A 24,332-nucleotide genomic window follows, 5' to 3' on the forward strand; every position below is an offset into this window, starting at 1 on the left:
ATTAATAATTACAGAGATTTTTTTTGTATCGAAATTATACCGAGTCTGCGCAAAGCAATCATAATGAATTACTTCTCGCATTCCCGATGAAGCTAAAGCATCTTTGCAAGCCACGTTATGCGCTTACGTAAGGTAAACACAGGAAATTAACATTTTCAAAGTCAAGATACGTGAGTCAAGATTGATATAAAGCTGCAGCGAGAGCTGAGGCGTTTATGGGAAGCTACAGGATTCTCGCGCAGCCTACTCTCCATTGAGCGCTCGAATGCCGTCGACGTTTCTCTGGCCTTATAAGGACACCAGCTGCACCTACATCTATATAATTGTGTTGCTCTCGCGCGTGCTGACAATGAATAGGCAACGAACATGGATCCACAGTGATGCCAGCTGTACCAAATTGAGAAATGAATCATTATGGCAATATATGTATCATGTGACCTAATGAAAAAAATTACTGTCAGATATAATCTGCGACGTATGATTATGTTAGCTCTCGCCTCAGCTTTATTTCAATATTGCACATTTCTTTTTGGCAAATCATGATATAATTATTACACAAATAAGTACTCTACTTGACATCTATGGACTCGCGATAGATTTTCATGGAATATTTACTAAAACGCCGATTAAGATTTACTAAATGCATTTACTGTTCCGCTCGTGTTTTGCATCGTTGCTTCGACATCGCTTTATTCTTTGCAAGGTAAATCTATCATTCAGCGGATACAATGGATACGCTGTAAGGACACAGAGCTATTCCAAGCGGAAGCAGATATAGATGGAAGCATGTATGCATTTAATAGCTACAGAGTTCGTTGGCCGTGTCTCTCTAAAATTGTCCCGTGTCTACGTTCTTGAGTCGTTTTGGCTTCGAAATGAGCTCTTGGTTTATTTTAGCTTTTTAGAAAAGAAAAGTACAGCTTGGATACGTTGAGAAACGGTAAAACGCACAGTGCAAAACCGTTGACATGCAACGTCATGCGCAATATGAAATGTAAATTGTAAAAAGAGTGGAGGGGGTATAACGGCTACAGCGGCTACAACGGCTACAACGGCTATGTGAAAATTGCAAAAAGTTGAACTTTATAACGCCCGTACTGGCATGATTGTAAATCGATTGCAAATGTGGTTACGTAATCTCGTAATCCTACATACATAGACCGGATACGAAGCGTGACGGGTGTCATTGATAGCGGTATACTCTCGAACTTCGAGACTCGAAGCAAGCGTAAATCGGGTACAAACCGAGGCTATAAGAGACGTTGTGCGCAGCTTGCACGCCTCAGTGAGTCAAGATCGTTTGAAGGAGCTCCATAGCCAGCTTTGTTCAAACGGCCATTTCGTTTCACGGTGTTTTCGCATCACAGTTCAGGAATTTTCATATCTTCTTCGTTCTACAGTGAACAGCATTCTTCAAAATGGTAAGATTTTGTTTCTCGCAATAAATAATCATGTGTATTCATTTTTTAGATTAACTTTTTAAGTAGAAAAAGTGTGAAAATGCAGCTTTTATCATAATTCGAAAAATAATCTAGTAATCCAATTAATACTTTAATTTCGCCAAAGTCATAATTTTCACGATTCATTTAACACAGTGCTCTCTCGATTGGCGCAAGTGATGACTACGGATGTGTCCGCTGTCGCATTACGCTATTGCTACTTTTAGAACAATTTGCGTGATGCGACGCAGCAAATATTGCGAACGATTTGTTTTTCATTAACTCGCTTTTTTAACGCTGACTATTCCACTTGACTCGATCAATTTGATATCTGTGTCCTGTACGGTATCCCGCGTAAATGTATATTCATTATCTACGTAGCAATTCTCTGCATTTAGCTTTTAGAATTCTTTCGTAAATTTAATTGCCGAAATGCGTCGTGTAATATTGCTGTGATACTTTGCAGCGTGAGTGCATATCAGTCCACGTAGGACAGGCGGGAGTGCAAATAGGAAACGCTTGCTGGGAATTGTATTGTTTGGAACATGGCATTCAACCGGACGGACAGATGCCTTCTGACAAAGTACTCGGCTGCGGTGACGACAGTTTCAATACTTTCTTCAGCGAGACCGGCGCCGGCAAGCATGTGCCCAGGGCGGTGTTCGTCGATCTCGAGCCCACTGTAGTCGGTACGCGCGAAAAATAATAGTTTTATTATCGAATTATTGTGTTTAAAAAAAAAAAAAAAAAAAAAAAAAAAAAATTACGATCGGGCAATTGAATCTAACTTGCGATGCTCCCTCAGATGAAGTGCGCACCGGTACGTATCGACAACTGTTTCATCCGGAGCAACTGATAACCGGCAAGGAGGACGCCGCCAACAATTACGCGCGGGGACATTACACGATCGGCAAGGAGATAGTGGATCTCGTGCTCGACCGTGTTCGCAAGTTGGCGGATCAATGCACGGGACTGCAAGGCTTTCTAATCTTTCATTCGTTCGGCGGCGGCACCGGTTCGGGCTTCACGTCCTTGTTGATGGAGCGGCTGTCGGTTGACTACGGCAAGAAATCGAAGCTCGAGTTCGCGATTTATCCGGCGCCCCAGGTGTCCACGGCCGTCGTCGAACCGTACAACTCGATCCTCACGACGCACACCACCCTCGAGCATTCCGATTGCGCGTTCATGGTCGACAACGAGGCTATATACGATATTTGTCGACGTAATTTGGACATCGAGCGGCCGACTTACACCAATCTTAATCGGCTGATCGGTCAGATTGTATCCTCGATCACGGCCTCGCTGCGCTTCGACGGCGCACTCAACGTCGACTTGACGGAATTCCAGACGAATCTGGTGCCTTATCCCAGAATCCATTTTCCCCTGGTCACCTACGCTCCCGTAATATCCGCGGAGAAGGCTTATCACGAGCAGCTCTCCGTCGCTGAGATAACGAACGCCTGCTTCGAGCCAGCGAATCAAATGGTGAAATGCGATCCGCGTCACGGAAAGTATATGGCGTGCTGCATGTTGTATAGAGGTGACGTAGTACCGAAGGACGTGAACGCGGCGATTGCGACCATTAAAACTAAGCGCAGCATCCAATTTGTCGACTGGTGCCCTACGGGTTTTAAGGTTGGCATCAATTATCAGCCGCCGACCGTCGTTCCCGGCGGGGATCTCGCCAAGGTGCAGCGCGCCGTTTGCATGCTGTCCAACACGACGGCGATCGCCGAGGCTTGGGCGCGGCTCGATCACAAGTTCGATCTGATGTACGCGAAGCGTGCCTTCGTGCATTGGTACGTCGGCGAGGGAATGGAGGAGGGCGAGTTCTCCGAGGCGCGTGAGGATCTTGCCGCCTTGGAAAAGGACTACGAGGAAGTCGGTATGGACTCCACCGATGGCGAGGGTGATGCTGCGGATGAATATTAAATCACCGAACAAAATTCTTACCTTTGATTTCATATATTTTTACTATGATCCTTGCTACCTATTATTACTTTAGTCTACGCCACTGATTAGTTTTCTTTTTGCTCAATTTTGTATGACGCAATCTACAAATCTACAAATATTAACAGCTACTGCATTCATTTTTGCTTTTGATTTAAATTATCTTCTGTATCTCGCGATATGTATAAGCGAAATCTTCGACAGTGTATTTATTTTTTTAAAAATAAATTATCACTCGACTCTGCATGAAAGAAATAATTAACGAAATATAAGCACATCTAAAAATATAATTTCTCGTGTATTTTGCAATATTATTTATATATTATATCAACCAATTACAATAGAATGCATTAATATATGTCTTCGATTGTACAATTATTATCGATTATTACATGAATACCACAAGTGAGGGATGAGAAGAATAAGGTGAGAAGAAAGTATATATAGATGAAATGTTTTCAAATGTTCTAGGTCAGGTATGAAGCACGTGCGATCTCAGGATAAACTGTTATTCTGAAGAAGAAAGCACGTCGTACACACAATTCAATATTGCCCCACGAGTTTGTCTCGTGCAATTTGTTTTGGTCTAAATATAACGGTCGCGCGGCAATGGTAATTTTTATTGGTCTTAGTGATAAAACTAATAATAGCGTAATAATAATATTAATGATAAACTAAATAATAATAGCGAGAGAGTAATAATCATGGTCGATCAACATCACGTTAAAATACGAAATAAAATATATCGTCGTTAATCATCACTTCGCGCATGCATCGAGAAAAACAAATCTCTAACCCAAGATGTGTGCGCTTTATTTCGTTCCACATTATCACGTATTTTGTCTAGTCTTCCTAGCCACTTCGAGCATGAATGTGATCTATAATCTCAATGCTCAAACTATTTTAGAATATGTAAATCGCGTTAGAATATTACATTTCACAGTTTCTTTGACTACATATATACTCGAATCTATGTATAACAAAATAACAAGATAAAGTTTCAACGCCGATCTTTTTTTTTTATTTGTACTAAATATATACGTTGTGAAAACACCTCATCGCATCAACCACAGACGAAGAAACGTAATCATTACTTGCTCGAATTATCGATTTGTACAACGTCCTTCGACAGCTGCGACGAGCAAACGCGAGAATGTCAGGAAGAAAAGAAAAATGGCAACATTTCGATCGTAGTTCTGACTCTGCGAATCATTCTTTATTTAATTAAAGTCGATAGAATATATCAATATTTCAATACGACGCGACTCAAAGAGAAAATGGTATTCCGCTTACTTTACTTGGTTCAATCAAGTTTGATTTGTTGAAGTTACTGTCGCTGTACAATTGCAAGTAACACGCAACGGCAAGTTTAATAATCAACTACTGTAAAATCAGTAAACACGATAAGGAATAAAATAGTTGTCGATTGCTACTAATCTCAATCGATGAAGGCTGTTTTTACGTTTCAACGAGCAATTAATTTGTTTAAAAAAAAGTGCCAATCGAAAATAAAATGAAAGAATGCAAATCTTTGAGGCGAGGAAAAAATAGAGTAGGAGCAAATAGCAACAACGTCGATGACGGCGATGAGGATGACTATGATTATGTGGCGATGGGGCGATAATGATGATGATATCGATGTTGATGATAATGAAAACAATGATAATGATGGCGGCGGCGGCGACGACGACGACGATGACAGCGACAACGACAGTGACGACGACGACGACGATGATGAGCAAGAAAACGATGAAAATTGCGACTGCAACGACGGCGACGGCAACAACGACGGCAATGGCAATGGCATTAATATCGACGACAAGACGGCAATGACGACGCCTCTCTATCTGTCTTCGTCGCAAAGTATGCATATGTAACTCTTTATTGCGTTACACACAAACGGGATAGGAGAGGCAAAATTAAATAGCGGATTAAATACATTAGCGCGACGCTTAACAAATTAAAAACGTAAAAACATTAACAGTACAATATAGTTTCCTTATCGTAGATGTAATGCGATGGCAGTCTTGAGTCCTGGAAAGATGCTGTGATTGTTGCTCGTACACTTCGATTTCTCTCATTCTTTCTCCGCATATCCGCTTTCTCCTTTTCATCATCCGCCATTCGTCTGTGCTTCGTCGAATTTCGTCCATTATTTTAAAACCGAACTCGCTCCGATCTTGAGTTTAAACTTGTATTTTCGTTTCATTTATTTACGATAAGCTTTTGCTTGTGGCAGTGTCTGCAAATATACAGATTAGTTCGGCGTCAGTCTCATTGTGTGTTGTTATCGCACGTTCCGTCGACTATTATTAGAAAACTTTATCTTCGCTAGATATTCGCGCGAATGTAATTCTATTTGAGAAACATGTTTGAACTTCGTTGCATCTATGCGAATAAAATTTGGCGAGAGCGCAAGTCTAATCTAAAAGAATGCTTCTCCCTACCTTATGCGGTCTGGGATTAATCTTCCACGAAAGGAGTATCGACTGGAACGATCGAACAAGCGAGCGAGTTGCAAAAAACTTTTTGCCGGTGAAAAAAGCGATATATTTCGCAGTACTTGAAAATAAATACTACAATAACGGAAAACTTGGCGAATAAAATATATAATGGGCTCTCGTTCGGTTGATTTCACAGATTTAAAAACGCTCTAATTAATCAATTGCCAATACAATCGTTTGCTCTCGATGAATTGAAATATGTCTCGAATATCGATCGAGACATGAAAAAGCAAAAGATAAAAATCTATCGCTTACGTACCTTAGCTACGACTACCTACGCCTCGACCGACTTCTTCTTTTCCTTCTTCTTTTTAAGGAAAGACGGCGTCCTAAGGCCCTTCTTCTTCTTCTTTTCCTTCTTTGGCGATTCCTCGCTAACGCTCACATCCTGCGACATGGAACCCTTAACACGGAAGGTCCCAACCATAACCATATACCTTTCTGCATGCACATGCATAGAGTGCCGAATTTTCGTATTAATCGTTCTATTTAGCCAATTGTCTGGTCGCATGCAAACCGGATATACTTATTAAGTGAAAAGTTTGTAGAAGCGAAATTCTACGAGCGACTGTGCTTGAACGAACGATGCGACTGTATGGTAAAATTATTCATACAAAAGATGTGTGTGCTTATTCCTTCGCTGTAGAAACAGCGTTTTCAGACGTTTGTAAATTGCACGATTTTATAATATATAAAAATGTAAATGTGTGAAAGCAGCCCCGACGTGTACATATGCGGAGATTCTTACAAGTCCGTATGTCGTAAAAGTATGGATTGATTTTTTTTCTAACAAGATGATCGTTTCACGCTTTTAAACTTTCTCGTTCTTCGTCACTGTACGTCTCTGTCTCTGCTATTATCTTAGAATCAGAAAGATGTACACGTAAAATGAAACGTGTGAAACATTAACGCGGTTCATACAGTCCGGTTCCCCGCATATGATGTATGAAGTACGGTGACTTTGATATTAAAAGTATTGCGACAAACCTCCTTGCTACTTTGCGAAAAAGTACTGTGATGAGCATCCGAGTGATCGCCATTTACGGTATTCTCTCCTAAAACACAAATAACGAATTATTGTAGAGTTGTGAATTCTTAAGTCGCTGTGAAGTGATAATATCGACTTGAAGCAATTTAAGTTATGCATTTTCTGTAGCAATCTGTAAGCAAAGTATTGAAATTAATCGCACCAAGCCAAGACAGCTGTAAAATCGCGTCATTGTACTTTAAATTGTAAAGAAAAAGGCACAAACACACCTTACCTTTCGGGAAACGATGCTTGCCGACTTTCACCAAAGTACTCATTCTCGGATGCGTTAAAATCAAATCATTCTCAAGCAAACCCCTTAGCATCGATCATTCGCAGCTTGCAGGATATACCATCAAAAGGGTAGCAAGATGAGGATTAATGCAGATCCAAATAGAAAGAGAGAGGTATAGAAAAATGATAAAAAGCATTATGTGCAATTTTTCACATCACCAAATGCATTTCAAAACTGCTGTGATAGATATTTGAAAACATGAATTAGATTCATATAAATTATATGAGCATTCACAAATTAAAGTTAACTTATAAGTTATATTGAGAATTCACAAATTAAGTTAACTTATACGATATCAGAAGAAGAACAATATATAAGTACGCAATGTATGATTATTACATAAAAGTTCTGTGAGCAAAAATATCAAGAAAGTAAACTTAACATACTAAATAATGAAATCCTTAAATCACAACTTAATAAGAACAATCAAAGAAAAAGAAAAGAGAGCAGAAAAATAATATCGGTAATATTGGGGACGTTCGTTAAAAAATATTAGCAATCTCGTAAATGTAAATGTTAATTCGCATATAGTAATTTGTCAAAATTCAGATCTAGATATCCTTAAAGTTGATTGCGCTCTGTGCAAGTATAAAGAGAGATGGAGTTAAAAAGATATAAAAAGGTTTAACAAACGCTAAAAAATAATGCGAGTCTCTTAAGCATTTAACATTTGCGCGAATACTTGTGTCTTATATGTACATAAGTCTATCTTTTTTATGGCGGGTTAGTAGAAAACAAGTTTTAGAACGTTAATGCAGCATTCAACAGTTAATATTTTCTCCCCAATTTCCCAGTTACGAAAACACGGGGAGCTTTCCATCAAGGCATTTAGGCGACACACATCGACACGGTGTCAGACACGGTGCTTTCCAACAATGACACGCTACAGCACGGTTGGACACAGCAGAAGAGCATAGTGGAACACAGAATCTAGTTTATGGTTGCCAATTTTTGAAATGATATTCTAGAGAATTTTTATTTTATTCATCTGCAAAATATATTTATACTCATTGCGATCGTAAACAATAATAAATGATGGTTATGTTTGATTTGTACGTATATACTTTAAACATGCCAATATGCTCCTGGTACCAGTGGCGTTCTTAGGGTATTTGGCGCCGGGGTGCCAAGCTAGATTTGCCACTTCTATTTATAACTTTTTATAGATATATTTCAATTTAAAAAAACCAACAATTGAACGCTAATTCTTCCATGCGTTTTTTTCTAATGCCTCATTTAGACAGAGAGAGGAAGAGCAAATTCTAACTACGCGCCTACATTGAATAAATTATATATAGAAATCGTATCTGGAAATATGATTTGTCGGTAAGACGATAAACTATTGGTAAAACGATAGTGTCGTTACCAATAATTTTAGTTAAATTATTAGATAGAAACTCCATAATAAAGTTTCTTTTTACAATCTTTTAAAAAGTAAGATTTTTTTGAAAAATTTTCACGAGCGTGTCGCCCTCTTAAGCGTGGCGCCCGTGTGTCCCGCACCCTTTGCACACCCGGGTTAGAACGCGCCTGCCTGGTACGCCAATTTTTCAATTAAGGGGTTACCTGCACTTAGAAGGCCGAAAAAAGCACTTTTTTGGGAATTTTTTTTTGAAGATTTGTATAAGTATTTATAAAAATAAGTTTCAGCATATGACAGACGTATATTCTAAGAGTATTACAAAAAATTTTCATGCAAAAATATTGATTTTTAAGCGTGTGATGGCGGTTTTCCCAGAGATATCCCGATTGCATTAGTTAATATAAGAGTATAGCGAGATCGATCCTGATCGAAGGTTTTAGCGAAATTTTAGTTTTTAACAAAATGGCGGATTTAAAAAAAAATTTGAATTTTCGGGAAAAAAAATCGCGTTTTTAATTATAAAGTTTTTTGGAAAAAAAAAAAAAAAAAAAAAAAAAAAAATTCTACGATCAGGGACCCATAAATTGTATCTGAAATAAGCATAAAAAATTTCAGACCAATCGGTTAAGCCATTTTTGAATTACAGTGATCACCGACTTTGAAATCGTAGTTTTGAGAAAAACGCATTTAAAATTTTTTTTACGAAATATTTTATAATAAAAACTTTTTTGGGGAACTTATACATAATCATCTATTCCAGAACCATATAATGAACCTTCTGCTTCTTCGGATGCTATAGCTATAGCTAAATCTCAAAATCGATTTTTTTCAAAATTACTGACTGCAGGTAACCCCTTAAATCAGACATGTCCAACGCCTGGGGAGTAACGCTAGAAGCCTTCCCTTTCTCCGACGTCGCGCGAGATATCATATCCCTCTCAGCGCTCCCCACACTAGTCACGACATACGCTCCGACTACCGTGCAAAGAAATAGTTATGTTTATAAACAGATCATCCAGTTTAATACAAAGGTCGTAAGAACAGTTTCGGGTTACTCTATACTCCTTCACTGTTCGATCAGGCTTTTCACTTGTTAGTGAGGTGCAAGGGAGAAACACGAGACTTCGATAGTAGGGATCGGCGGCTCTTTTCCCCGCACTGCACCTCGCGCTGACAGTCGAGCGGCAAGCATCTGGAGAGGGGGAAATTCTCGCTCTCCACTTTGGCTCCAGAGCCGGCGTTTGGACATGTCTGCCTTAAATGAACTTACTAGATATCATGGGAAGACATAAGCAGACTCTAGCAGTCTAGTTCAGAACCAAACGCATTCCATCAAGTATCTAAGCACGGCGTTTGACCGTGTCACACAGTGTCGATCTGTGTCTCCTAAATTCCCACGATCACTTTGAGCGATCGCAAAATTCAGATAGAATGCAATACCCACAAAGCACAAGTGATTATACATTCAACTGCGAGCTTTCCGTGAGAGCTTTCTCCAAGCGTATGAATTCCTTAGTGTCGTACGAGTACGACATGCAGTCTACAGATGAATCCCAAATGTTGTGCTGTTCCTCAAGATCGTTCGTCTCGTCAGTGTCGGAAATGATTACAGAACTAACTTCGGAGATCGTGTAGGTGTCGTCGAGGGAGACAGACTTTTTCGCGGAGTTTGCTGCACCCTCCTCGACGGCGTTCGCGAAGTGATTAGGATTTGTGACAATATCGACAGTGTCGCGTGGAATTTCATCCGGCTCCTCGCTTATAGGCGTTAGACGACCTGTCGATCCCTCTCTCGAATCCTCTTCCTCTCGGCAGTAACAGCATCGATCGCACGGCCACGACTTCGTCTCCGATTTCGCCATACTTTCGTTGTCTCTCATTTTACGGAGCATCCTACCGCGATTATCGACCGAGCTCTCGTCGAGCACGCGACAAATATCCGGCAATGTGCTGGCATATTTGTTCGCCGGAACTTTGAGGACGCGGAAGTTCAGTTCTAAGGCAGCGTCGTTGGCGACGACCGGCAGCCTTTTCGCTATGGTACAGAATTCGATCACCGCGGACGACTCCCGAGTTCTCTTCTTTTCCTGCACTTTTGTTTGATTGTCAGAATGGAAATCCGGCGACAAAGTTCCGAGAAAGCGTTTGATCCGGCAAATATTATCGACATTGTTGTCCGCTGTGAAGATTTCCGATGTGCATGCTGGGTCGGCGGATTCTATAAGCGAGTACTCGTGACGATAACTATCAATCAAATGGCACACGACTTCTCTCACGACGCCAAGATCGTGAATAGACGAATCCAGGTACAGCAGGTCGTAAACGGACTCAATGATCTCGGCGATAACGTGTTGTGCCACTTGTAGAGCTTCCTGCGACGACGGCACCGCTTCATCGGAAGCGTTGAGATCGGCGATGATCTCGTTCGCGGACTCGTTGATCCCGTTCAGGAAGACCTCACCGTCGATGTCCTTCAATTCCCGAATCGTGCGGCTCGGTAACTCGAGTATGTCCGATCCACTCGCCGAGTGCTTCTCGGATTCGAGGTGCTCCAATTCGCAGCTGCTTTCGCTTCCACGATCGCTGGGCTTCGCGCAATCCGTCTTGGTCGTCGGCTCTATCCAGATGTAATCGCCCAACTCCCCGTCGCTGTCGCTCTTCATCGAATCGGATTGCCATTCCGACGAGCGGTCCGCCAAGTCGCGCCACGTGTCGTCGTTGCCGCTCTCCTCCTGATCGACCACCGCCGGCGGAGTTAGGCTGTAAATGAGACTCATGTTGGTCGAATCCAAGTTATACTTGACGCAGGTGTCCGTGTCGGGCAGCGCGTCCAACTCCGTCCTCGACGAGGCGATATTCACGTCGATGCTTTCGACGATCTTTGTAATATCGTCGCAGTACGATTCGTACGTGTCGGCCTCCGTGCGATTCAGCCAATTGTTTTTACAAACGGAACTCTCGATCCACGATCGAACATTTTGTTTCTTCAGCTCGATGCGCGCCGCGTTATCGCTCGTTTCCTTACTCAGCGATGTCCCCTTATCTTCACTACATTCGCAATGACCGATGAACCGTCTGTCGTTGTTGTCGGAAGATAAATCGCTCAGTGGTTGCGAGGCTTCCTTGTTATTTCTATTATCGCATTGAGATGTTGCAGCGTGTTGCTCTGGTTGCTTCTCATTCGCGGCCTCCGCCGAGTCGCTGTTCAATTTCTCGTCGCAAGTCTTCGAAGATTCTCTTTCTACCTTCTCAATCTCACTTCTTTCCTTTACATTGACTAGTTCAACGAAATTTGGTTGCACGATATTCTCCAATTTCACGAGCTGCAACGCGATGTTATCCGAATGCGTTTCGTCGTGTCCTTTCGTATGTCCGTTTGTCACATTTGCGTTCAACTCCTTTACAAGATAAACATCCGATTTCTCATTCGAGTTTAGCACAAAATTTTCTTCGGATTTGTGTTCTTCATCGCTCGTTGGTTTCATCACGGTTTTCGTCGTCAAATCTTTTTGTTCAAAGTCCTCGAAAAATTTTCGTCTCGCCTCGTAGCGCTTCACGGAAGTCTCGTCGGCCGATTTTGACTTTTTGATGTCACTTCTGTTAGCAGACGTAAATATTTTCGAACGTAATGTTACTAGAACAGGTTTCTGCCGCTCGGCGGTTATCGAGGCTCGAACATTCTCCAAATGAAGACTATCGTAAAGACGCTCAGAAACTCGCCGGCCAGAGTACGTTAACACATTCTCGCTGCTCACGCTGCTGCAATTGCTGCCTAGTTCGCTATCTGCAAGCATGATGTCCAAAAACATGTCTCAAAGAAAAATCCGACAAATGATCGCTAAACGGAGAACGTACACTCTTCCCGGATACTCTTCGCCATTCGCGAGTCTTCTTCGTCGCTTACGCTGCGCTCGAAATAGGTATTTTTAGCGTTCATTTTTAGCTATCGCTAGCCAAAGTGCTGCACGCTCACTCTTGCCGTATCCCTTTATATTTATGCTATAAATGTATTATTGCGCGTAATTTATCTCGGATAAAATTATTACTCATCGTCGATAGAATGCATTACAATATAAAAGGAAAAAAAAAGAGAAAGTTTTAGGAAAGACATAAGGACTTGATTATATTTTTTTTCATTACTCGCATTAATTTCGTTTAGGAAAAAAGCAATGGAAAACCACACTGCGAAACAAGTAAAAAACACATGCCAGTTTTCAAAATTTTTACAGTGAAATAAAAAGAAAGTGGGATAAAAAAGTGCTTTATTAGGAACAATCGGTTATTGATGCAAGCATTCGTTATTTCGAGTGGCGGAAAGGGACGAGAAAGCTTTCGAAACTCATGCTGCAAGCAAAAGTATGATAAATTCGGTGAATTTGTGTACGTATCTCTAGCGATAAAATTCAAAAGGATATAAACGCCCAAACTTGTACTATGTATATAATGTTATAATTGCGGAAGGGGAGCGTATTCCATACCGGAAAAGGTGTAGCTTACACCGGATGAAACGCATTTTGCGATCAAACGAGATTAATTAAACCGGATAAAAATTGTGCATAAAATTTAACTGAAGATAAAGTATCCTCTGCTGTGCAAGAAACTTTAATACTTTCGAATATATGACCATGATATGGCGTATTTTGTGAAATCTTTCTTGTGAAATGATTTCTACGCAACAAAAGTCACTAGATACGATTTCTTCAGCCGCACGTAACTGTGAATTTCTCAGTATTGAGTGAAACTCACCTCCTTTGTAACCGTTTTTTTGCCGCTCGATCGATCTGTAGCGCATCTCATTAAGGTACTCTGTAGTAGCATCATTCACTGCATATCAGAAATAAATATTTATACGAATCGCGATCGTTCATCAGTGAGGATGCCTCTTGTGATCCGTCATTGTTTTTCGATATTAATACTCGGTAATGTAATACGTACATAGTATCTCCGATCGTCACCAAATATATACCGACGTGTAAGTTTGTCTTGCAGACCGACACACACCGAACATTTACACAAAACACCGATTAACTCGTGCAGAATTGTATATCTTTCAATACGATTGCAAATAGATACAAAACATGCTGTATTCTAATGATTCGTGGCAAATTTTTAGTGAAAGCAGAGATGCAAGTATCATTTGGATTGCCGCTAGAGCTGTGGCCATGCAAGAGTCGGAATTGAACCGAAGCGAACGTTTCATCGTAACACATAAACTCTATCCGCTCCGTTAACCACTCGTTAATAATTTGCGCAAGCTGAGATAGAGAAAACACTCACTCGGGATGAGATGAAAGAGGGGAAAGACTTACCATCGCTTAATACAACTTCGGGTTGACTCGGCGCAGGCACTTGTTTCGTTTCTATTCGCAATACTCGGGGTTCTGTAGAAAAGGAGTATACGCGAATGTTCGTTAATGAAAATAAAAATCAGGTTCAACACACTCCAACGTGGTACGTATGGAAATACAAGTCCGTGAATGTTCAATTAAAAAAAAAAAAATATGAATTTACCGTCTCTACTCTCTTCCTCCGTTTCCGAAGTAACAGAAACCGGTGATTGAATAGGACTCTTGGCAGTGCTGGATTCATGCGTCGCACGACTGATGTTAAAGGACGACAAGGCCTCGGATTCTGATTGTGATTCATCGTCTATTTACAGAATAGGTAATATTAATGGTTCCGTTGAATGTCTGAACGTAAAAGTGAAACGCGTGATTCGAGATTATAGGATACAGATATAGATGCATGCAGAGGAAAAAAAAAATTGGTGAATAATACTAACAAGGATCTCCCTTCTGCTTGCGTTCGATTTCTCTCTTGTACTGATCGAGTTCTTGATCCGTGACCGCGTCGAATGGATTTTTGGCATAAGGTGTCTTGTACACCATCGCATTGTGTTGAAAACCACGCTGTATAATACCCTTGCTAGCGGCTCCTACTAAGACTACTTGTTCGCCGGTACCACTAATTGTCGCGTCCTTGTAAACAGTACACGAGTATGCAAATTATCAGTGACATCATTAGAAAAAATAGATAGGAAAATGCTACCGTTGCAGTAGTAAATTTTGTGCTCTTTAAAAGCAATATTAGACTAATATCGTTCAATAGAATTTATTAATTTTAAAGAAATGTGTTCCTTGTATTTTTGATTTGTCAATGTGCTAGATAGAGTATATCTAATCGAGAAGACTTAATAATTAAATCTGCATACCTGCATTTTCTTAGCTTCTTCCCATGACACACCTTCCAATATGTGAGACTGTGGACCGGCTGATATCTTTTCTGCTCGTCGATAATCCTTAATCTATTAGAGATATAAACACAGATTTAATTTGTGCAAGCTGGCGAATAGAGAAGAAAACAAAAACAAAGGCAACATAATGCGAAATGCAGCCAGGAATATATTCGTACTTACTTGCTGTTGTATTTGTTTAAACTCCTTTGGGTTGGTATTTTTCGGTACAAACTGAAGAGCACCTTCTATCTTCACTGGTGTACTGCTATGGGTAGGAGATCCGTCAGACACCCACTGCACACAAAACCAGAACATTAGTTGACCCCCTTCAACTGTTGCACAAAGCAATCGTGTTAACATAAGACTCTTGCATGCTATGTGTGCCTGCTGCATATTTTTCTTTTAACAGATTTCTCCAAATTGAAAAACTGAGAAATATGTGAGTTTTTTTTTTAATATGAATCAATACATAACAATCTACTCGATATTTCGAGCGATTCAAAGTAAAATTTAAGGCAATTACATATAATAGGTAAAAAAATATGAAAATATTCATTACAATACAATATTAGTTTCAAGGAAATAGAAAAAAATTCGTAAACACATAGGGTCACTTGATCTGGTTTTGTAAATGCAGTGGGATCAGTATAACCAGGCCAACGAGATCTTGATGATGAGATCAGGCACACATTCATACAGAGTCGTGAAAACACATGCAGTACATATCATGTGTTTCAATTATAATGCAAAAATGCCTTGAAAGTAAGCGTACATTAGAGACAAGAGATAATCATTATTCTATTCTCGTCCTACGATGTAAGAATAAATTTGTTTTCTAGTCCAGAAAGACACGGGATTTCCACTAAGATTAAGTCTCCGATATCGTTCGATAAAATAAAGCTGCCGGCGCTCTTGATGGAGGATAATTTTATACGTGAATGGGATAGATGGATTCAAGATGATATAATTAGCGTGGATAAATATATTATAGACGACAACGTACACACAACTCTGCAACATATTATGGAAAGCGCCAAGTTTACTAGCATAGTATCTGTAGCGTAGTATGCCGTAAATAGTGCTTAAAACACCATTAAAGCTGAAGTCCCATTAAAGTTAATATAATCTTCTTTAAACAGCATGTATAACTTTATTTAAACATCAAGAAGCTACAGAAGAACAAGTCGTTAGATATCTTATATATAAATGTGCTTATACTAACGATTGACTGGAATTCAATATGATAATGCTTTATAATATCATATAACATAATAATGTCCTCGTGTTTGTTGAAATGTCGCCCTCGTCCTTATCTTTCGTTTTGCGCGTTGTATTTCTAAGATCGTTTTCAAGATTGTTTTCTCCATTTACTGAACATTTATTAAGCACTCCTTAATAATTTCTAAAAATGAGTTATCTTTCTTTAGACCTTTGTCGAAACAGAACTATTTTTTTTCAACAACAACAGAAAATTGTATCGTCAACTCGTAAAATATTTTTCAATCAACAACAAATTAAAACAAAACAAAAAAAAAAAAAAAAAAAAAAAAAAAAAAATTATTTTATATTCCTCATTATGCAAAACTCTAACACTTGTTAGATTATTTTAATATATTAACTGAAAAAATGTGCACCGATAACAGCATACCGTGTTAGTCGATACTTTAATATCGCAAAAAATTTACCGCGTTGAACATTTGTGCGATAAAAATTACATTTTAATTAAACAATAATGATCATTTCGTTTCGTTAATATATTGCTACAAATTGACCAATGTTTATATACACAAATCACGTTACAGGTGCATACACAGGCACATACACACCATTGGTCACAACATAGACTTTAGAATATCGTGATTTTCGTTTCGACTGTGAACTCTCTTTGTTATCGCATTAGTAAGCGTTTGTAAAATATCAATCAAGCTCTGGTAACAAGAGTTATATTTGTATCTGTAGTTTAAAAGAGCTACATATTGCTATATCAATGCGCGAAATATATCCGTACATTATAATCAACATCAATATTTGATATATTGTTCATCAACGAGATGCTTGCCTCGATTAAAACAATACGATGAAAAAGATATCATTTTTTTTTGTTTAATATAAAAATGTCAGCAATTAATATTAAAGGCTAATGGCACGAGTTGGAATGCACTGAATTCATATACATAATCGTGATTAATCCGATATATGTGTATCTTGTTTATATATTTGTAAAAATTAAATGGAATCGATGTATAGTAAAGAGCAAATTAAATTAAAAAGTGACATGATAAGATGCAACTGTCTATCGGTTAAAAAAGGAATAATTAATGCCGCATCGAATACGATCATATATCTATTTACGGCCGTAGGTATGCGCGTTGTCTTTCTCAATCACTAGAAATACCTCCAACATTGTTCATAAAATAAAGCTATCATAAAAAAGAAAAAAAAAACAACAAAAAACAAAAAATAACCAATAAAAAGACAAAAATGGAGAAAAATTTAGAAAAAAAAGGAATAGGAATTATCTTTGCAAGTTAAACTAAGCGAGAATAAATCCGATAAAATTCTACATATATACTTAATATATAACTACTTAGAATTTAATACGCGACATGTTTAAAGCTTTACTTGTCCATTATTATGCGATTCGTAGTCCGATTAGTAGCCACAGTAGGCGATTATAATTACGTTGCAAATAAAAATGTTTTATAGTGTCGCGTAAACTTGCGCGGAATGAGTAAATTAGTCGTTCTTATTTTCAAAAGTAATGACTTCTACCTTGGTGATCTTTTTAGGATCAGGTGTTCCAGTTTCCAGGATCTCGACCTTCTGGTAAACATTCGGCGAATTTAACCAGCGGGATCTGTCTGTGCCTTTACGTCCACCTTTCCACAGCCTGTTCAAGACAAAAATTAAAAAAAACCTAGCATGTCGATTATTTCGAAAAAAATATCACCCACGTGAGACACAAAAAGCAGAAAGTTACCCTTGCTTGTATAATTCTTCTTCCTCAAGTAGATATCCTAGGGACGATACAGCCGGTGGAACTTCAACATCATTTCGCGGTTTCGGAGGTTCTCCTTTCACGAGTGGATTTCTATATATGTAGCCCGTACGGAATCCCTGGAAAAGAAAACGCGACATGCGGGAAGACGTTATTGTATTCAGATGCGCCTAGCGACGAGCGTGTCTGAACTTACAGCATTGTCCAGCATTCTCATAAGAGCTTCAAACTCAGCGCCGCCGATTCTCCAACGTTTCTCGAGCTTCTCGGCGAGAGCGGACGACTCCACCGCCGAAGTCTGTTGCTGAGGGATCGGTGGTTTCCGCGAGGCCTCAAATATAGCTTTCTTCGATTCCTCGCTGATGAGATTTAGATTGTCTATGCCCGCGGGCATCAGTTTCAATTGCGTCTCGCAAGCGACCACAGTATTGTAAACGTTGAAGAACGCCTCTTCCACCGTCTCTCCGCAGCAAAGTGCGCCGCGGTTCGTCAGAAGCATAACTTTATTCATCGGCCCGAGGTTCCTCGCGATCTTCTCCCGTTCTTCCGGTTCGACGGAGCCTCCGATGTACTGGTGAGTGCTCACCTCGCCTATCACTATGCTCTCCTGTCCGATTGGTAACAATCCACACTTCAAAGAAGAGACCTGCGAAATATACTTTGCATCTCAGTGCGATTCTTTTCGGAAAAAAAGAGGTAACAAATATTGGCTATTGATCATCGGTCACTGAACATTGTGCAATCGAGTACAAGGTGCAAGCGCTCGTGAAACGCTCGCTACGATACGCGAGACGCACAGATCAATGAGGAATGAAGAAACGAGAGACGAAGCGTTTACTCACCGCGGTAACGGACGGAGTTGTAATATGAATAATACATTTGATATCGGGTCTCGCGGCGTGTATTGTCGAATGCAATTGGAAACTTGTTATATGTACGCCGAAGTTCGTCGTCCCCTGCTCGACAACCGCGCCTTGCATGTCCACCTTGATCAGACTGGAGGCTGTGACCTCGTGATAAAGTAACCCATACGGATTCACCAGGAAATGTTCCTGATCCTGATTGAGACGGGCGGTGATGTGCCCGCCGACGCCCTGCGTCCATCCGTATAGATCGAGCAATCTGAAGACCGCCGCCAGCTTGCATCGCAGCAGCTTCTCGCCCTTGGCATATCCCATGCTCTCCACGCCGCGAATGTCGTTGATAGGTAAGACGCAATTTGAATCTGCGTTTTCGAACAAATCGTGTCATGTGCGCAAGCAAAAAAAAAAGAAAATTATTGTAATTTCAAGCGGAGCAGAACCAACTTTTGAACACATTGCCGTTGAATCGGGCTCCCTGCGCGCCCATCATGTCAGAGATCTGTTGCAGAAGACCGGAGGGTCCAGCACCGTCCTTCATCTGTGTCTCGATTATACGTTCCAATTCTTCTCGGAAGATCCGCGAATTCATCATCATCTCGACCCTCTTTCTCCTCTCCATTTCTCGCATATCCTATGGACAAAATATCCTTTTATTCAATATGATTGCGTGTTTGATTAATTCGCTTGTTTTCGAGATTGAAGATCGTCATTAAATGCCGAATCCTCTTCGACTTTCATTGTGGGAGGAAAAAAAAAAAAAAAAAAAAAAAAAAAAAAACCGTTGACCTTGTATTCTACGAAGCTTACCGCGTCGATATCGGCGGGTCTCATCTTGCTTTTTTCATCCTCCGTCAAACCGTCCACCACTCCGTTCGTGTGTGGTTCGCTTAATGCTTGTTGGCTCGTGTCTGCCATCTTCGAGCCTCGTACAAGTACCGGCAACTGAAACAAAATAGTTTTCTGATATCGCTTACTAGTCCAAAAAATATCTTTCACGCAATAAATTCTTTATTTATTTCGAGTCGTGTAATCTCAACAATTGAAACTCACGATAAAAGAGAAATTTTGCACTCTGCACATCAATTTCTACATGATATTTTATTTTCATACAACAATTTCTCGATATCTGTTATAGAAATAGTAGAACGTGAATCGTAGAAAGTGCTAAAGAAAAAAATTATAAACGCGAAGAGTGGGATTGCGGTGCGTCAGGTGTCGTTCGTTCGAAATACGCGAAAGCGGCATTTGTACTCGTTTCCCCGAATCCAATGCGAGGTATATGGACACCTTACCGGTGTGCGATCAATAAAGTTGCGGGGCCCTACCAGGAATCGTGTGCGTGCGACATGGAGACGCGTTACGACATCCTTTTATATAGCTACAAGTTTTTTCGGGAGTCGCCACTCGAGTCCTCCTCCTTTCTCTCTCCCTCTCTCTCTCTCGACTGACCAATATATTATTGACGTTACCGGCGCTGAAACACAATGTTCACATCCGTGTAGCAAGTATCGCTCGCTCAGCGTTCGCTTAGCTCCGCAGATCTGTGTCACCGGTCGTTCACCGCTCGGCTTTCCTTACGCCAAGTACCGGTGCATTGGACACGCAACGTACTCTCGCACTCGGCAACACACATCCTTATCCTACGGCATCGCTTTTCACCTTTTCACGCCGCGCTTCCCGCACCGCCGCGGTCGGATCCCACGCTAAATATTCCGCCGGCGTAGGCAGTGTTATAACGCAACCACAACAAACATCGTAACGTCCTCCTCGAGCGATGCATTTTTTTTTCCCCCAGCGTCGCTAAAAATCACCGATCGATAGACCGACGAGATTAGTTCGATTCGACGCATACAGCTTGGGCGTTCGACTGTTACCGCGCCGGAAAGCGTGCGTCATGCGTCTGCACTTCCGCCCTAGCGTGCACAAAAAAGGAACGAGCGCGATAATTAAGCTCGGGATTATGTGGCGCGCACGCAACACGATCGAGCCGATCGCGCACAGTCAAATTTTTCCGGGCTTCGCGCAACTTTGTGTGTTGATAATTATGTAAACTTAATGTTTAGAGCGAGACAAAAGGCAGCCTGACGTTAGTTTACTCGGCGTTGCTTCATTCGGAAATTTATGTTCCATCGAAATTTGCCTCATCTCGTTACGCGCTAGTAATACAGAAATATGTATTTCCGTACGAATACGCGCTTGCAAACAATTCGAATCTAATACGAAAATAACGCGGGATATTCGTAGTGTGTTATCGTTTGAAATTTTGCCAAGTGCAAAGAGCAGCCGACAACTCGCTCTCGTTAACATTACGTCCTATCGATACACTACGAAATCCAGCCCGTTCAGTCCGGAAACGCCGCTTGCAAAAAATATAGCAACAGTTGTGAATAACGGCTCGGTATGAATTGATGGTAATTAATGTTAAGGGGTTGAGGTATTCGGTATAAGTGGCTCCGTTTAAGTCCCTCGCATATACGCGTAGCCTCGTTGACGCGCGACACGGCCGTTGTAATTCGTTGCCAATATTCGCTCGATATTGGCCGAACGAACAAGAGCACTAGAGCGATGAAGAAATTAAATAAACGCGTCAATGGAAACATAAAGGAACAATGGATGCTCGGCCACAATGATTTCTCGAGCATACGAAGTACGACAGCGTGTAATTCGCTAATTATAAAAGTACATAATAAAAAACAATTGTAATTAAGACAGCTATAATTATAATTTCCAATTTAAGCATTCTCTCGCAACGAAAATTTTGTAAAATAAACTGAGCAACGATTGTCACTCGGTTACGATATTTCATCTTCTTGGACTCGCACACTGCCGTCATTCGTACAAACGTTATCTCGGTAAACGATAACTGGACAATGCGGGCTACTCTGCGAATTGAATGAAAGCGATCATGGACGTTGGTCTGCGCGAGTCCGCGAGTCCTAGTCTTAAAATAGAGAGGCACCAGGGACGGAGTCGGATATTCGCGCATCTCCTATTTCTTTTTGTTACATCTGCTAAGTTATCGAGGCTGAGACGTGCCGCGTGCCCGGAGTGGCAACGTATTGATCATCTTAAGTAGCGCTGAAAAAATGAAAATATCTTGCAAATTTATAAATAAATACACGCCGAGACACAAACAATCGGTATACATGATTAATCAATTCAACAGCCTGCGATCAATCTCTGTCGAGCGTCTCTCGTCCTCTTTGATTTACATACGTTTCTCTCATATGATTCCATCACGGTGTGTTGATTATACGTGGAGGAGATCGTGATGAAAATAAAAAAAAAAAAAGAGAGGAAGAAAAAGTTCCAAACGAGCTGTGTTGTATCACTGTGCATCCGACGCGGGAGCCGTGTGATGCGATGATTAGCCCCTTACGCAACGTAGCCCGTAGCTATGGAATCGCTACGTGCACGCGTACGTGCGTAAGTGCGCGTATACCTGCACACGTGCTTAGTCGACTTGTTTACGGACCCGAAAAATACAGGTTTCTCGAACGATCTAAGATTCGTTTGAATTAACTCATTAATCCTCATTAGTCTCAGAGTCTGAATTGACCGATCTCTCTTCCCGCACAGATTATTGACATAGGTCGCAATATGTTGCAGAAGAATATCTGCAATGTTATAAGCAATAGAATGAGCAATCGATACCCGATAGAAAATGATGATAGAAAAATCAATTGAGAAGCGAGACTGAATGGTAATTACGGATTCGCAGTTAACACCGAGTGACATTTACATCGCGATAAATGGCCATTTTAACGTTGACATCACACGTTAAAATGAATACGTAAATGCGGATTATTGTCGGATACCCGGCCGGCGACAACGGCGACGGACACTTAACGCAATGACGTCATGGTTAATCACAGATTATGCCCGTCGCAGCGAGCGAGCATCCTAGAGCGCTATCAATTATGAGACAAAAGTAAATACTGATAGGGAAGAAATGATGAGGTAAAATTAATTCTCCATTGCACGGAGCACCGATAAAGAGCAATGATTTTCGAGAAACGGGCCGCCACAAAATGGAACATTAGCGTGTCGCATTCCGTTGTTCACACTCATGCGAAAAACTATGCCGCACAGTCATTGGCTTATTAGACGAAAACACTTTAATTGATTTTAAATAAGCTCGAACATCAACTTCTGAACGTGTTATTGTCCTGACCTTTGTCGAAATAATCGGAATGAGAATTATTGACAGGCGAATCGGCGGTATCTCTATCTGCACAAACGAGCGTTACATTGGAATTCGATTGGAAATTGCTGCCAGTATATATATAAACGACACAATACGATAATTATTCTCAACATAATATGATGAAACCTGTCGCTTCGATCTTACAAGTTCAATCGATAGTTTCGCGAATTTGCATAATCAGCCGAGCGGAACGCTCGTAACCTAAACGTTGATCGATGAATCGTCGACCGTCAGTAGTGAAAGGCCGAGATATAGATATGTGCGATAAGAGTATCACAGGGTAGCTATTCGCGTTGTAGACAGTGACAGAGGACGATGCAAATGGCGACATTTTAGGGGGCAAATTTGGATTTCGGTCATGCGAGGCGACGGACGGAAAAAACGGCACAAAGGCAAGACTCGTCGTCGTCGTTGTCGTCTTCGCCGTCGCCACGGCGTGGCTTCCCGTTCACGCCGGGAACAACGGCGACGGTAACGAGAAATCGAAGTCGCGTGGTGCATCGCGTCGCGGTGTGAATAGCATCGGCCGACACACCCCTTGCGCTACGTCACTCATCGTCAGGCGCGAACGAGTAATGAGCGGCGATTCGCAAAGCCGCGATCCCCGTGCTTGCCGAAATCGAATCGCGCGGAATTGGCCGGATCGGCCGCGTCGTACCGATAATGTGACTTACCCAGCAGGGAAACGCCGTCAGCCGTCGCCTCCTTTTCGAGATATGCCCGTGCCCGTTTCACGAACCGTACAACAGCTCGCCGTCCGTATCACCGCGCGCGCGGCTGTTCCGTTCGATGAACAGCTTCCCCGCCGCCTCCGCCACCGCCTTCACCGCCGCCTTCACCTCTGTCCTCTCCGCCACTGCCACCGCCGCCAAGCCTGACGCTTCTACTGGCTGGCCGTTGCCGATCCACCGTGCGCCAACTCGCAGCTCTGTCCGACCGGTTAAAACTCACTGTCCACGCATTTGTGTGCCGCGACGCCGCGAAATCGCGTTTGCTGCAGTGCACAACCGGCGCCGAGAATGGCGTAATTATTAAACGCACCGTTTTACATGCGCTTCTTGAGACCTGCGAAAAAGCGCATAGCTGAAGTCTCGCGGCTTTACGTTGAAACGCACAGAATAGAATACAAAAAGTCGGCGTGACCGTTAAGAACCGACGATTATTGGTTATTGTGCTATATCAGTTTATCGCTATTCGATAATTACACAATAAATACTTTGATAAAACAGAGATAAACACAGCGTGTGACTCAAGAGTCCATAAACGTTGAATACTCTAGATGGCTGAGCTAAACGCTACGAATCTTTACAGTTCTGCCATCTGTCATCGGTTGGCATTAATATTCGTGGACAAAATTACCAACACATTTTTTTTTTTAAGTTGCCTCTATGTTGATGTCTAAACTGTATTCTACATCTTCTGTATTTCATCTTCTATGTCATTCTTTGTCC

At 41.2% G+C, this 24,332-nt stretch overlaps 2 protein-coding genes across 22 annotated transcripts; one reads left to right on the top strand and one right to left on the bottom strand.

Annotated features, from left to right (window-relative positions):
• Positions 1–1,060: 1,060 nt before the first annotated feature.
• Positions 1,061–3,679, top strand: LOC105674411 (tubulin alpha-1 chain). Its single transcript, XM_012370696.2, has 3 exons — positions 1,061–1,421; positions 1,906–2,128; positions 2,245–3,679. Exons 1-3 carry the CDS (start codon positions 1,419–1,421, stop codon positions 3,369–3,371), a joined length of 1,353 nt encoding a protein of 450 aa, XP_012226119.1. The 5' UTR covers positions 1,061–1,418; the 3' UTR covers positions 3,372–3,679.
• Positions 3,680–5,253: 1,574 nt separating this feature from the next.
• On the bottom strand, positions 5,254–24,149 carry hts (adducin 1-like protein hts). 21 transcript variants are annotated; one of them, XM_012370689.2, is made up of 16 exons: positions 23,556–24,138; positions 19,482–19,616; positions 19,119–19,305; positions 18,654–19,036; positions 18,008–18,457; positions 17,794–17,930; positions 17,586–17,703; positions 14,994–15,107; positions 14,790–14,882; positions 14,361–14,556; positions 14,090–14,227; positions 13,888–13,959; positions 13,325–13,402; positions 6,881–6,948; positions 6,153–6,281; positions 5,254–5,631 (listed from the first exon to the last, which is right to left on the bottom strand). In XM_012370689.2, exons 2-15 carry the CDS (start codon positions 19,587–19,589, stop codon positions 6,168–6,170), a joined length of 2,256 nt encoding a protein of 751 aa, XP_012226112.1. In that variant the 5' UTR covers positions 19,590–19,616; positions 23,556–24,138; the 3' UTR covers positions 5,254–5,631; positions 6,153–6,167. The 21 variants fall into 21 exon arrangements, with proteins under 21 accessions (XP_012226112.1, XP_012226111.1, XP_067206661.1 ...); XM_012370688.2 differs by having other exon boundaries at positions 6,153–6,296; positions 23,556–24,137; XM_067350526.1 differs by lacking the exon at positions 5,254–5,631 and adding an exon at positions 7,156–12,362 and having other exon boundaries at positions 6,232–6,281; positions 23,556–24,149.
• Between the last annotated feature and the right edge of the window lie 183 nt (positions 24,150–24,332).

The sequence above is a fragment of the Linepithema humile genome, chromosome 1 (assembly GCF_040581485.1).
Source record: "Linepithema humile isolate Giens D197 chromosome 1, Lhum_UNIL_v1.0, whole genome shotgun sequence".
NCBI lineage: Eukaryota > Metazoa > Arthropoda > Insecta > Hymenoptera > Formicidae > Linepithema > Linepithema humile.

Coding starts and splice junctions, on each gene's coding strand:
- LOC105674411 (XM_012370696.2), top strand. Junction 2,129..2,244: donor TCTCGAGCCCACTGTAGTCG/GTACGCGCGAAA, acceptor ATGCTCCCTCAG/ATGAAGTGCGCACCGGTACG.
- hts (XM_067350526.1), bottom strand. CDS start 19,589: ATGGCAGACACGAGCCAACAAGCATTAAGCGAACCACACACGAACGGA. Junction 17,931..18,007: donor TGAGAATGCTGGACAATGCT/GTAAGTTCAGAC, acceptor TTTCTTTTCCAG/GGATTCCGTACGGGCTACAT. Junction 17,704..17,793: donor GAAGAATTATACAAGCAAGG/GTAACTTTCTGC, acceptor TGTCTTGAACAG/GCTGTGGAAAGGTGGACGTA.